At 34.6% G+C, this 13,426-nt stretch overlaps 2 protein-coding genes across 3 annotated transcripts; one reads left to right on the forward strand and one right to left on the reverse strand.

Moving 5' to 3' along the window:
- Window positions 1–489: 489 nt before the first annotated feature.
- On the forward strand, window positions 490–4,086 carry LOC115999843 (protein DA1-related 1-like). Of its 2 annotated transcripts, none has more exons than XM_031239775.1 (11): window positions 490–904; window positions 1,293–1,454; window positions 1,581–1,794; window positions 1,897–2,156; window positions 2,273–2,359; window positions 2,436–2,555; window positions 2,677–2,889; window positions 2,967–3,029; window positions 3,116–3,231; window positions 3,335–3,393; window positions 3,473–4,086. In XM_031239775.1, the coding sequence occupies exons 2-11, from the start codon at window positions 1,332–1,334 to the stop codon at window positions 3,835–3,837; spliced, it is 1,620 nt and encodes a 539-aa protein (XP_031095635.1). In that variant the 5' UTR covers window positions 490–904; window positions 1,293–1,331; the 3' UTR covers window positions 3,838–4,086. The 2 variants fall into 2 exon arrangements, with proteins under 2 accessions (XP_031095635.1, XP_031095636.1); XM_031239776.1 differs by having other exon boundaries at window positions 492–904; window positions 2,276–2,359.
- A 617-nt stretch (window positions 4,087–4,703) lies between these two features.
- Window positions 4,704–7,117, reverse strand: LOC115999783 (lysM domain receptor-like kinase 4). The gene has a single exon (XM_031239689.1). The coding sequence runs from the start codon at window positions 6,864–6,866 to the stop codon at window positions 4,950–4,952; it is 1,917 nt and encodes a 638-aa protein (XP_031095549.1). The 5' UTR covers window positions 6,867–7,117; the 3' UTR covers window positions 4,704–4,949.
- Window positions 7,118–13,426: the final 6,309 nt, after the last annotated feature.

A 13,426-nucleotide genomic window follows, 5' to 3' on the forward strand; every position in this document is an offset into this window, starting at 1 on the left:
TTCAATCGAACATATGCCTGTCTTAATTTCACAGTTTTTAATCTTGTCCGTACTCAAATACATAACCTGATTCTGTTAGGCAGAGGTCGGTATGAGATTATTAGACGGAGACCGATAAATCCAGTACCCCACGTCTCGAAAGTGTGTGACAGTATTAGAAATTAAAATTACCTCGTACCTTCAATACTAACTTCGGAGTATAACTTTTGACGCAATAATAACTGATAAGTGGTTGAGGTATCAGAGTCAGGTTACGGGTTTTAGAATTACTAGTGGGTGAGTTACAGTGAGGGGGAAACGACCCACCCAGACTTTCACTAATGGGGCATTTGTCAATACCTAAAGCGTTAGCAGTTGGAAAGTAATGAGTTTTTGACATGTAGTGCAATGATGATCGCAAAAATATGGTGAAGAAAGGGGCCCCCACCTTCCAAGAAAAGCACATTTTTTTTTGAAGTTGAAAGTTGAATTCTCCAATCTCGATCGTGTGAGTGTGTGTGTGTTTTTCTTTCTTCTTCTTCTTCCCCTATCTATCCTTTATTAATCTTTTAAAGATGCTGCTGGAACTTGCGTCAGCTCATATCATCTTTAATTAGTAAAAAAGATTCAACCTTTTCTACCTATATTGGTGTAGATTTCCGTTCCTTTCGCTTTTTGGCTCTGTCAAACCCATATTTTACTACAGTAATTTAGTGGGATTGTTATATTTGTGGGGGCAATTTAACCTTATTATTCTTGAATGGAATAATTGGTGGTGTGGTATGTGGGGAAGTGGGAAATCTTTCTTGTCATCTCTACTTCCCAGCCTTGAGTATGCTTCCAAGATGAATTTGGTGCTTTTGTCTGATTTGGTTTCTTCAGATTCCTTGGAGCATCTCTGCTGATTCTTCTCTTACTGTAACAGGTGCCCATGATTCTGTCTTTACTCTTTTTCTACAATCTTTATCTGAATTTTGATTTATGGGTATTGATTCATATGCTTTTCTTGTCGGCAAGTTAGAATCATTGTATTAATGGGCTGTCAGTGATTGGAACTGACCACCAGATTTAATTTGGATTATTTTTTTTCTTGATTATTGGTGAATTCTTTTGCTTTTCTTTTGGTTCTATATCATATCATCTTCAATTTTGTTGTGTGGGTGAATCTTATCTTGGTTCTTTGATAGTGTGGCTAAGATCAATTGTTATGTCTATGTCAATCTGTGTTTTCACTTTCAGTGGATAATTCAGTCCACAAAGGGGCTCTGTCTGTGAATCTCTGTGGCTAACCTGCAAGTAAAATTTGGGTGCAGGCCGGGCGGAGCGGGATTGGGATTGGGATTCGGTTCTTTATGGGTTGGCTGTCCAAGATTTTCAAAGGCTTCAGCCATGGCAGTAAGCACAGGATATCACAAGGGCAACACCATGGGAGATTCGAGGATGACGCCTTCTGGGAAAGGCCAAGAACATCCACAGTAATGTCTGCTGATGTTTTTTTTTTTGGTTCTTGCAGCCTATAGTCTATATATTATGCTGCAATTGTGATTTCTAGTGGTGTTTTCTCTGTATTGATTCTAGTCTAATTGAGGGGTTCTGTCTAGGGTGAAAGGTCGGATTTTGATAACGAAGAAATCGATCTTGCCATTGCACTCTCGCTTGTTGACGAAGAGCAGAAGGAAGACCAAAAGGATTATGTGATTGAAGACCACAAAGAAGATGATAAGGAAAATGATAAAGAAGATGATAAGGAAGAAGAGAAAGAAGAAGATGAGAAGGAAGAAGAGAAAGAATATGAGAAGGGAAAAAGAGTAATTGGTAAGTTACATATTGACAATATAATGCAAAATTCTTGATTTAGTTGTGATGTTAAAGGGAAAATAGTGGCTGAATTTCTTCTGTTTTCTGGTGATTGGTTAGAACCCGAACCGGATATAGAGGAAGATGAAATGTTAGCGAAGGCAATTCAGGAGAGTTTATATGTGGACTCCCCACCAAGGCGCAACGATTATGAAAGTTTCTTTCCACCATATCCATTCTTCTACCCACCCGGGTACAGGATTTGTGCTCGCTGCAACAATGAGATTGGCCACGGGCGATTTTTAAGCTGTATGGGAGCTGTCTGGCATCCCGAATGCTTCCGATGCCATGCTTGCAACATTCCCATTTCTGACTACGAGGTTAGGTTTGGTGCTCGTAAACTCACATCGATTCATTCCAATGATTCTCGACATGTTTTTCTGTTAATCCATACCGGTATAGTATCAGTTTCTGATAAATGACATATCTCTGCTAGCAGTTTTCAGTGTCTGACAATCGCCCGTACCACAAATCTTGCTACAAGGAACAGCACCACCCGAAATGTGATGTCTGCAAGAATTTTGTAAGTGATCCTGCATTTAACTGTTATTATCAAAAATTTATCACACCGATTATCTCTAATCCGAGTGGCTCTCCAGATTCCTACAAATGCAGCTGGCCTTATCGAATATAGAGCGCATCCTTTCTGGCTTCAAAAGTACTGCCCATCACACGAGCACGATGGAACCCCCCGCTGCTGCAGCTGCGAGAGAATGGAGGTATGTAGGCAAACATTCATAAGCAAAACTCGAAAGCTATCTGTAAAAACTGGTGATAGTGAATAGTATGACTCCTAAAATTCATAAGAAAAACGCAAACTTTCCTTGTTTATATATGCAGCCAGTAGACACGAGATATTTGGTGCTCGATGATGGGAGGAAACTGTGTCTGGAGTGTCTGGATTCTTCGATAATGGATACTCATGAATGCCAGCCTCTCTATCTCGAAATCCAAGATTTCTATGAAGGTCTAAATATGAAAGTCGAGCAGCAAATCCCACTGCTCTTAGTTGAGAGGCAAGCACTCAATGAAGCCATGGAAGGAGAAAAGAATGTGAGACAGATACTTCTATCCTTAAAAAAAAAAAAAACATCATGGTTTTGATTTGATCGAATGAATTCTTTCGACAGGGGCATCATCACATGCCTGAAACAAGAGGACTTTGCTTGTCAGAAGAACAGACAGTCAGCACTGTATGATTCTCTCTGATCACTTACATTAACATATATTAGACTTGTAGAAATGAAGCTTATCTGATCTCCTAGATGTAAATTTTCAGATTTTGAGGCGGCCGAGGATCGGGGGGCATAGAATCACAGATATGTTCACAGAGCCATACAGGCTAATTCGTAGATGCGAAGTGACTGCAATACTCATCTTGTATGGCCTTCCGAGGTAAACTTTAGACTTGCAGTCTCACTATCAGCTTAAACTTTTAGTTCAGACAGAACAAATTCTTCAATTTAGTATCAAAACACCGAACATTTTGCCTGTCCAGGTTGCTGACCGGCTCAATCCTGGCTCACGAGATGATGCACGCATACCTGCGCCTTAAAGGTGCCTTCCATTAATCCCACAACACTTAAATTTTCACTACAACCTCCATTTCATTAACCTAATCTCTGCAAATTATTAGGTTATCCCAATCTAAGCCCAGAAATAGAAGAAGGGATCTGCCAAGTCTTAGCTCACATGTGGTTAGATTCTGAAATCATAGCCGGTTCGGGTAGCAGCACTGCATCTACTTCCTCGTCTTCTTCGTCTACAACCTCACCATCATCCTCCTCGTCCTCATCATCATCGTCATCGTCCACCTCTTCAAAGAAGGGGACCCGCTCTCAGTTCGAGAAGAAACTGGGCGAGTTTTTCAAGCACCAGATAGAATCAGACACTTCTGTAGCTTATGGCGATGGGTTCAGAGAAGGTAACAAGGCAGTGCTCAAGTACGGCCTCAGGAGTACACTTGACCATATTAGGCTCACTGGGAGCTTTCCTTGCTGATGATGATCTCATGAGGTTTTCCATTTCCAGTTATACTTTTTATATATACATATACTTTGATGCCCTGCATATTGCCATACCAGTTTTATAGGACAACCCCCCCATGCATATATACAAATCATCAAGATGTAATGAAACCAATAAATACGTGTATTATAGAGTGCAACATATGTATATTGTGATTATGATATTTATATACATAACAACATCAATAATATGGAAAGTGAATAGGGTGCTTTTACAAGTCAAGTTACAGATCAGTTGCTAATGGAGAGTATTTTTCCAAATCTCTTGCATTTGATGTTGAATTATAATTGATATGACCTTTTTTCTTTCGACTAACAGTTTAAATTGATAGTGAATTTCTCAATATGTTGTGCAAGATGTGATTGTTAGTTCATGAAATCTGCACAAGCTTTATTTGCATTTCGATTGGGTGTGGGGTGGGAGAGATTTTTCTCAATATGTGTTAAATATGGATGAATCATACCGATTACAGGTCAGAAACTTATAAATAAAAGATTGAAAAAATTACTAAGAATTTATATGATCTTTAAATAACATTTCGTCATTTCCTATATGCTATATTGATGGGAGTACTTCACGAAAGAGTATTTTTAGAGATGATGAGAGAATTTCTTAGAGCTTTGGGAGAAGACAATCTTGTATTTTATAGACTGCATGCGTTGTAAAGTATATACACACAATCACTAGAATAATTACAGGGACTAATTACATAATCAATTAGCATAACCATCAACATAATCGTAGGGATTAATTTACGGCAAAAATTTGTGTGAAACCGTCTCACAGATCCTTATCTGTGAAACGAGTCGGATGAAATGTAATACTTATACTAACAAACGTAATACTAAATCAAGAATTTCTTATAGTTTTTGGGGAAGAAAGTATATATAGACAATCACTATAACATTACATAATCAATTAGCATAATCATAGAGATTAATTACACAATCAAAATCAGCATCCTTATGATCATCATCAGCACCCCATGATTCATAGGATTGTCTAAGAATATCATCCAGAATGATTATTTACTTCAACAGTACTCACTCACTATAATCTTACATGAAAAATAAGTATGAATAATACTAGGTGCTTGAGGAAAGCTCCCAAGAGGATGTGGTGGTCATGGCTATGGAGAAATGCCTAACAATTTCATCCATGTTGGGGCGACTCGAAGCGTCTTTCTTGATGCAACTATCGATTAATCTCACCAACGACACAGCAACATCTGCAGGATACCTCCCTTGCAGACTGGGATCCAGGAAACTGGCCAAGTGCGGTTTTCCAGTTTCCTCGTCGAGCACGGGGAGGAGGAGTTCCGAGAGGCGAATGTTTTCGCGTTCTTGCAGCTCGGCAATGTCCTTCCCGGTGAGTATCTCGAGCGTGAGGACCCCGAAAGCATACACGTCTAGCTTCGGGGAAACCAGACCGTGCTCCAGATACTCGGGAGCCATGTAGCCTTTCGTCCCGACTATGTGCCTTGTCAAGGCGAACTCGCCTTCTTGTGCATCTGCAGACCTCGAGAGGCCGAAGTTTGTGATCTTCGCTCTTGAGTTGCTGTCGAGGAGAACGTTGCTGCTCTTTAAGTCCTTGTGTACATGGGGAGGGGAAGTGTAGCTGTGCAGGTAATTAAGCCCTGTGGCTACATCCAACCCGATTTGTACCCTCTGTGCCCATGTCAAAGGCTTCGTCGAATCATCATTTTCGCCCCGGTGGATGGCATCACTCAATGCCCCATTTTCAGCATACTCAAACACAAGATACCAGTCACCATCATTAAAGCAAATCCCAGAGAGGCTAATGAGGTTAAAATGGTTGATTTTGCTCAACAGATTAATCTCCTTGGACACATCCCCATTCATTTTCTTGATTGCTGCAAAATCCCCATTAATCGTGCCACGATAAACCGATCCCCGGATCAAACAACCGGGGCTAAAATTCTCCGTCGCGGATTTAATCTCTTCAAAAGTGTACATCTTCACAGATTGCACCAAATCAGATACACTCCCATAGGACATCCCCATTTCCTCATCCAATTTCTTCTTCAATGTCTTCTCAGTTGCCTCAAAACTCTTGGTCACAATCTCCGGCTCACCTTTCTTCTCCCTTTTGCGGATACAAAGCAAGAAAACAACCCCTCCTACAATCCCCAAACAACCAAGCCCTCCAAGAACACCCGCCACAACATATTTCCACGTCTTGCTTGAGCTTTTACCCACATCTTGCGGCGGCGGTGGCGGCGGAGACGGCGGCGGAGATTGACCTGCAACCTGGGAAATAGACGGCTGGGATTGAAGTGGAACAAGAAGGGTAGTGTTTGGGTATATATCTGCATCCTGAAAAGATAGCCCATTAGCGGCTAGGGTTTTCTCAGTATCCGCCCCAAATTTTGTACTGATTGAGTCAACATTATCTCCCAATTGAATCACGTAACTCAACAAGTACTTAGCTCCATTATCGCTCTGATTCTTGGTCGGACAAGCACACCTCGTAGGAACAGTGATTCTCAAACCAGGAACCAAATTAGTTTCGGGGAAATTACTGTTCTCAGATCGGAGAGCCCGGCAAGTAGACAAGCCTTCTAAAGGGCTAATTTCAATCGACGTATAAGTATCCCCTGCCCTAAGAACATACGATCCATTGACCTGATAAAACTGGCCAGAACAGGAGCAAGTGACAGGGACAAGAACCACCTTGTTTGTCGCAAAGGTTGCGTTTTGAGACACTAAATTGAGTTCTGAGAGCTTTACCGGGTCGGCTCCGAGAAGGGCGGAGATTGCGGCGACGGAATCGTACGGCGGCTGAGACAAGAAGCTCAGGTAGGACTGGCAGGTCCGGTTAACGCCATTGCAGTGGTATCCAAAGGCGGAAGTGGAATTGGAATTATCTAAGCTACCAATACAGCCTGTGTCCTTGCGGATATATGGCTGCTGGGCTTGGATCAATAAGGACCCAGAAATCAGGGCAGCCAAGAAACAGATCCAATGTAAATTATTCATCATTTGGGTGTGTACTGTGTTGAGCTTAGATTGTTGGAATGGAGAGAGGATAAGAATATGTAATCTCAACAAACTCAATAATGGGGTTTTGAGAAGTCAGAATTGAATGAAGAAACGCTGTGCAATTTGGTTTGGACATAGAAAATTGGGACATTGCTGGTGTGGGCGCGTTGACTTGAGAATTATTCGGCAATGGAGAAACATTCAAAAATGTTGTGTGAAATTTCGTATGTTTGATTTCGGAAGAACTGAAATGTCCTACTACACCTTTCGCTGTCAAGATTCTAAGAAAATTCATAAGAAATTACTAACACGCGCAGATTCCAAGCATAAAAATCCTGGATATAGGACAATAATGATATACTAATCAATCACTATTCCTAAATTTCTTAGTGGAAAAAAAAAAAAAAAAAACAAGAAGCTGAATTTCTGACATAACTTGGAATTTAGCCTTAGGCAAAAAAGTAAATTACACTTGAAAATTTTGTCGAATTTGTAATCATTTAAATATGAAATCATGCTCTGATCATTTGAGTATATTAAGTAAAATTATGTTCTTGTGTAATAACAAATACATAAGAGGGAGAGGGAGCAAAAATCATGATAGTTTAAATAGGTCAATGAAATGATCATTTTTGTTCAAATGAGACATCAAATTTAAAAAGTGTGCAATTGAATTATCAAACAAATAAAATGTGTGCAATTGAAACATTTTTTCAATTTGTCTCAATAGAATTCAATCATATTGTTTATATGATATATACTTAAGAGTCATCATTATCTTTACCATTCTCATTAAGAGAAAAGATTGAAATATTTTCAACTCAAATTGCATTAAAAAGAATAAGAAAAAAAAAGGTTTTAATTGCACATATTTTGTTTGTTTAATGGTTTACTTGCAATTTTTTTTAAAGTTTAGTGACTAAATTGCACAAAAATGATAAATTCAGTGACCTATTTAATATTAAATAACCCAAATAGATCGCATGGACGAAAATTCTAAAGAGCAGTACCTAGCATTTCTCAATAATAATAATAATAAATGCCTAAGTGGTAGGATGATGACATTCACTTTGACCTTTGCGGATCAAGTTGTACCAACGCGCAAAATAGGGAAAGCAAATTGAACACATTACGCGGAATCACAAATAATACTTTTTGACTGGGTTTTTGTCATGCTACTCTGCATTTCAACTACGACACATCACTACTTGCGCCAAATTATATCAGGTACCATGGCAAATTATAATTTGTTTTAACTTAAAAATTTTAAATTTTAAAATTATAATGCTTAGTGTGAGCGACTAATTTAGACTCATAAATGAAAACAGTGTGAATGGTACAATTCACATGTGTCTATCCACTCCACTCCTCCATGATTTAGACTCATAAATAACCTCCCTAACAAAAGTATGAGCGACACAATTAACAGATATGTCTATCCACTCCCCACAACTTGACTATAATAATGTAAGCAACATAATTCACATATCTAGTGGCGGAGCCACTTTCAACCAAGTGGGGTCAATTGACTCCACTCAAATTTGTTGTTTATTGCTTATATATGTATACATTTAAAAAAAAAATAAAAAAAATTGACCCCACTGAAATGTATATAATGTGGTCAAAATATAAATAGAAAATTTTAATTCTCAAAAGATAAAGCAACAAAAGTTTCAAATTTACATCTTTTTTTAAGTTGGTGTGTTGTATATTGTGATTGATAGACAATTTCAAGAGTTAAATAATCGATTTACTAAAATGAATACTAAATTGCTTCCTTGCATGGTATGTCTTAATCCAATGGACTCATTTGCAGTATTTTATAAGGAAACGTTGGTTTGTATGACTCAATTTTATCCTTTTGAATTTCACCAATGGATATTTTGGCACTATATCATCGATGCGCACTCTAACGCTACATTTTCCAGAATCTTAAAAAAATACTGTATATCCATTAGCTATTTTACTTGTGAAATTAACTTTAATATTACTGGTGGTAACGACAAGTGTTGAATTTAAGCTATGAAGATAGTAAAGAATATATTGCGCAATCAAATGTGAGATAGTTTGATGAATGATTATTAGTTTTTTTGTTTTTTTTTTTTTTTTAAAGATGTGTTTGAAAGCGTGGTTAAAGAAAAAATTATACAATATTTTAAAAGTATGAAAACATGTTATGGACAATTATAAAATGAAATACATTTTTTTAAATAAATGTAACTTATATTTATATTTCTACTAGTTTTTTCTACGCGCTTTGCGCGAAGACTTGTGCCCAATATTTAAACCAAATTAGTAAATCATTTTGAAATAGATATAATGCATTTTTTTTTAGTTGTCGAAGTTTCATAGATATTCGAGTAAAATTTTTGTTGTGTATGTATTTGAAATTAATACAAGAAATTCAAATTCATTGTGATGAATATATTCCACTGTAATTTTAAGGGTACTCAACGTTGTATTACAATATGTTTGTCTTTGAAAATGAATAAAATTTGTTTAAATATAATCTTTTTTTTTATAGAAAAAATATAGTCTTTTTCTAATTAGAGATATATCCCTTATAAATTCATATTCATATATCGATATACATAATACTTGATTTCAACTATCTCAATTCAACAACTTCTACAAATTGATATCCAAAAATCTTGTCTCAATTCAACTGCAAATGCATTATGTTGTTGCTCATTTATAAAATTAATATTTTTAAATAATAGTGTGTGTGTGTGTGTGTGTATTAATATTATTGAAGTAAGAATTATAGAAATGATAAATTACTAAATATAACTATGGTAATATTGAATTAAAATCTAAATGAATTTAAACTTACCATTGAAGAATGTAAGAATATATATATATATATATATATTGAAGTAAGAATTATAGAAATTATAAATTATTAAATATAACTATGATAATATTTAATTAAAATATAAATGAATTCAAACTTACCATTGAAGAATGTAAGAAAAGATATTGTGTATGCATGTGCATGGTAATTATAATGTGAAAAGATAACAGAAGTTATAAAGGTAGGGATATTTCTGTCCAAAAGATTATGTAGTACAACTTTCATAGCATAAGGTACAACAAAAATTAACGGAAAAAACGGACATAAACCAGGGGTATAACCTGGATTGAGACTTATTATGTTTTTACTAGTTTTATACGCGCATTGCGCGAATGGTTAATGCCAAATGTTTATATTTAAATAAATATTTGAAAGTATATCAATGCAAGATTATATATGAGAAGTTTATACATGAGTAATTAAATATCGAATTTTTTTTATTTAAATATATAACTCAAAGTATATGAATCCAAGATAATATAGAAAATTCATTATAATTATTACTAAAATAAATGTTTGCAACCTAGTAAAATCGATAGTCTAAATATTTGGTTTAAAAATGATAGTCTAAATAAATACTACTTTTAATTTGAATTTTTCAAAGTGTTCTTAATTCTTTTTTGAGTAACATTGTCATTGTCTTCATCTTTACTATTTGTTCTCTTCCTTTTTGTTGATAGTGTGTTATTTGCAATTCGGATATTGTTGGTATCATAGATGACAACGTCCTGCAATGAGATTATGATATAGGAGCTATGGACTTTCCTTTAGGTGTTCTGCTTGGGGTTCATTTGGTTCAACCATTATTGTTGAATGAGTTATTGTGAATAAAGAAATCCCTAGTTTAAGAAAAAAGATTAAATTAATTAATAAAAATTTGAAAATTTAAAATATTATGTATTCCAAAGATATTAAAAGGTAGTTTCTCACTTCAATTTGCTGGGTAATGGGTTATTTGAGTACTCTCATTGTCAACAAATCCCCTAAGTAGTTAATATGGTTGGTTTCAAACTATTCTTTTTTATTTTTTTTCATGGTATTAAAGAAATACATATGTATCATTTTTTGGTGTAACTACTAATTTATTTAATTCAATAAGAGTAAAATAGAGTGATTCCGCTTCAATTTGTTGGTTTATTCTTTGTCAACCAATCCCCAAGTAATTAATATAATTAGCTTCAAATTATTTTAATTTTTTTCATAGTATTAATAAAATACTTGGTAAATAAAGATATAGCATTATTTTGTACTATAACTTTGATATTTAATTACAACATATTGTAAAAATAAGATAATGGACAATGTAATGAATATCAATTGATAAATTTGAATTTAAAGAATCTTTGAATGAGAGAAAATAAAGACAATATAACTAATGAAATTATTTCTCTTATTTAATTTAATTTTTTGATAATGAATAATTTTTTCAAATAAAGGTATTGTAGACACATAATTCTAAATTAAAAAAATACATATGTATCATTTTTTGTTGTAGCTACTAATTTATTTAATTTAATAAGAGTAAAATAGAGTGAGAAACTTAATTATGTCAAATTTGATTGAGATGAGATTCGAACCTAAGACCTTTCTTATAGAAATTAATGGGTAAGTTAAAAGTTAACGAAATATTAACGGAGAAGAAAATATTTAATGGAAAACTTAACGGATAATCATAAAAGTAAGGTTAAATTAGGTAATCTCTATTAATAATATTAATCTGAATTATCTTAAACATCTATTTGATTAGATAATTCATCTGAACCATCCATTTGATCAAATAATTTGACAGCTATTTTTTCTACCCATTTTAGGCCTAACTCTCTTTGGCTCTTATTAGTATAGTAGATATTATATTATATTTAGATATCATTGAGATTTGAGAGTAAATGAGTAATATACTAATATTACATTTAGTATAGTGACACCACTAAATGTCCTCCCAACGGGCCGTACCTTTTGCTTAATGAACATTCAATTCATGTCCTGGATTATCCAGCCCAACCCCATGCTATTTAAATCTTGATTAATAGCAACATCAATATTTAATCTCAAATGATGCTTTGCAGGCTTGGTCCACTTCTCCACAATTAAAAGTTTACAAAGTTTGACGCAACCTTTGAAGTTTTATATTATCTTGTTTGCTCCCATTTCTTTCAATTTCTAAATGTGTTTTCAAATCTTTATAAGGTCCTCCTCCTTTTTTTNTTTTTTTTTTTTTTTTTTTTTTTTTTACCTCATCACTACTACTATCTTCTTTGGATTTGGAGTAATAATTTAAATTCGAAAAAAAATACTTTCTACCATTCCTAATTTCCCTCTTGGCATGACATATAATCGTTGGTATCATAAATTGGCTAATAAAATATTAATGTATACAATCAAATAGTGTCATTTCAAGAGGTTAATCTATAAGGAGAAACTTTTTCGAGAGCAAATAACATTACTCTTTAAATTAATAATACATGAATTGTATTTTTTTTAACACTAAACACATGAAATCACTACTTTGATTTTTGATTTTTTTTAAGATGGTGTTCTTACTTCCTTAAATTTATTCACGATTCAATTTTATTCTTAATTTTTCTTTTCTATTCTATTTGTGTTTGCTTTTAGACGTGTTTGACTATTGTAAAGTGTTCCTTAATCACCTTACGGCTTACACTGCAAAAAAAATTAAATTTACCCACCAAAAAATTATACGTAAGTAAATCATGATATCCATAGGTATTCAATTTTTTTTTACGTATTTTTGTTAGTAAATCAATGAAATATGTAAGTATATGAGCGGTAGATATTTAATTTGTAACTAAATTTATAGGCATTTCATTATGTTCTCATAGTGCTATATAAAAAGAGTTAATACACATTTTGGTACTTTGACTATTGAGTATTGCTTAATTTAGTCTTTAAAATTGAAAATTACTTAATTTGGTTCCCGGAAAAAAAATCGTAGTCAATTTGGTCTTCCTTTACAAAATCCATCCAAAAACTATTAAATTGAAGAGTAAAATGGTCCATCCACTATTTCACCCCTTTCTTACTTAAACTCCGTTTGGAAAGTAGGAAAAAGAAGTCATTTTCTAGAAAACATTTTCTTTTCCCGTGTTTGGTTGCATTATGGAAAATTGTCTTGGTGTGTTTGGTTCATTTATGAAAAATGAGCATAATTATTTTTAATTTTAAATATTTAAAATATACAATGATGGTGGTGGTGGTGACAGCTGGTGGTGCATGGGGGTAAGGGTAGTCATGGTGGTGGCGGCGGGTGATTGGCTACTCTACTGCTGCAAAACGGAAAATGACTTTCTCAAAAAAGGGGAAGTCATTTTCCAGAATATCTCCTCTATTTTTAATTGAGCACACTCCTATTTTCTTTTGACTTCTATTTTTCTCCTCTAGTCAAACACTAAAAACTCCATCGGAAAATGATTTCCAGAAATGCAGTCCTTAGCTAGGTGCTGGCTATGCTGGGCTGTCTGTGGTTTGGCATTTAATTTGCTGCAACTACCCTCTTCAACCTCCTTCTTCATATGTACTTTTAGGCAGGTAGATATATCTGTGTTGCTTCTGATTGCAAAATTAGTGAAAATCCTTCTTTTTCTGTTGGGACATGAATGAAGCAATAGGAGAGGGCCGGGGATGCAGTTAAGGATTTGAAATAAATGGTTTAAAACACTGCAACTTTGAAGATTAAACTTCACTTGAT

Source organism: Ipomoea triloba, chromosome 12, assembly GCF_003576645.1.
Source record: "Ipomoea triloba cultivar NCNSP0323 chromosome 12, ASM357664v1".
Lineage (NCBI taxonomy): Eukaryota > Viridiplantae > Streptophyta > Magnoliopsida > Solanales > Convolvulaceae > Ipomoea > Ipomoea triloba.

Bases quoted from the DNA above. Each gene is read 5' to 3' on its own strand.
- LOC115999843 (XM_031239775.1), top strand. From the start codon at position 1,332: ATGGGTTGGCTGTCCAAGATTTTCAAAGGCTTCAGCCATGGCAGTAAG. The intron at 2,360-2,435 runs GTAAGTGATCCT...GTGGCTCTCCAG, and splicing joins GTGATGTCTGCAAGAATTTT to ATTCCTACAAATGCAGCTGG. The intron at 3,030-3,115 runs GTATGATTCTCT...GTAAATTTTCAG, and splicing joins AAGAACAGACAGTCAGCACT to ATTTTGAGGCGGCCGAGGAT.
- LOC115999783 (XM_031239689.1), bottom strand. From the start codon at position 6,866: ATGATGAATAATTTACATTGGATCTGTTTCTTGGCTGCCCTGATTTCT.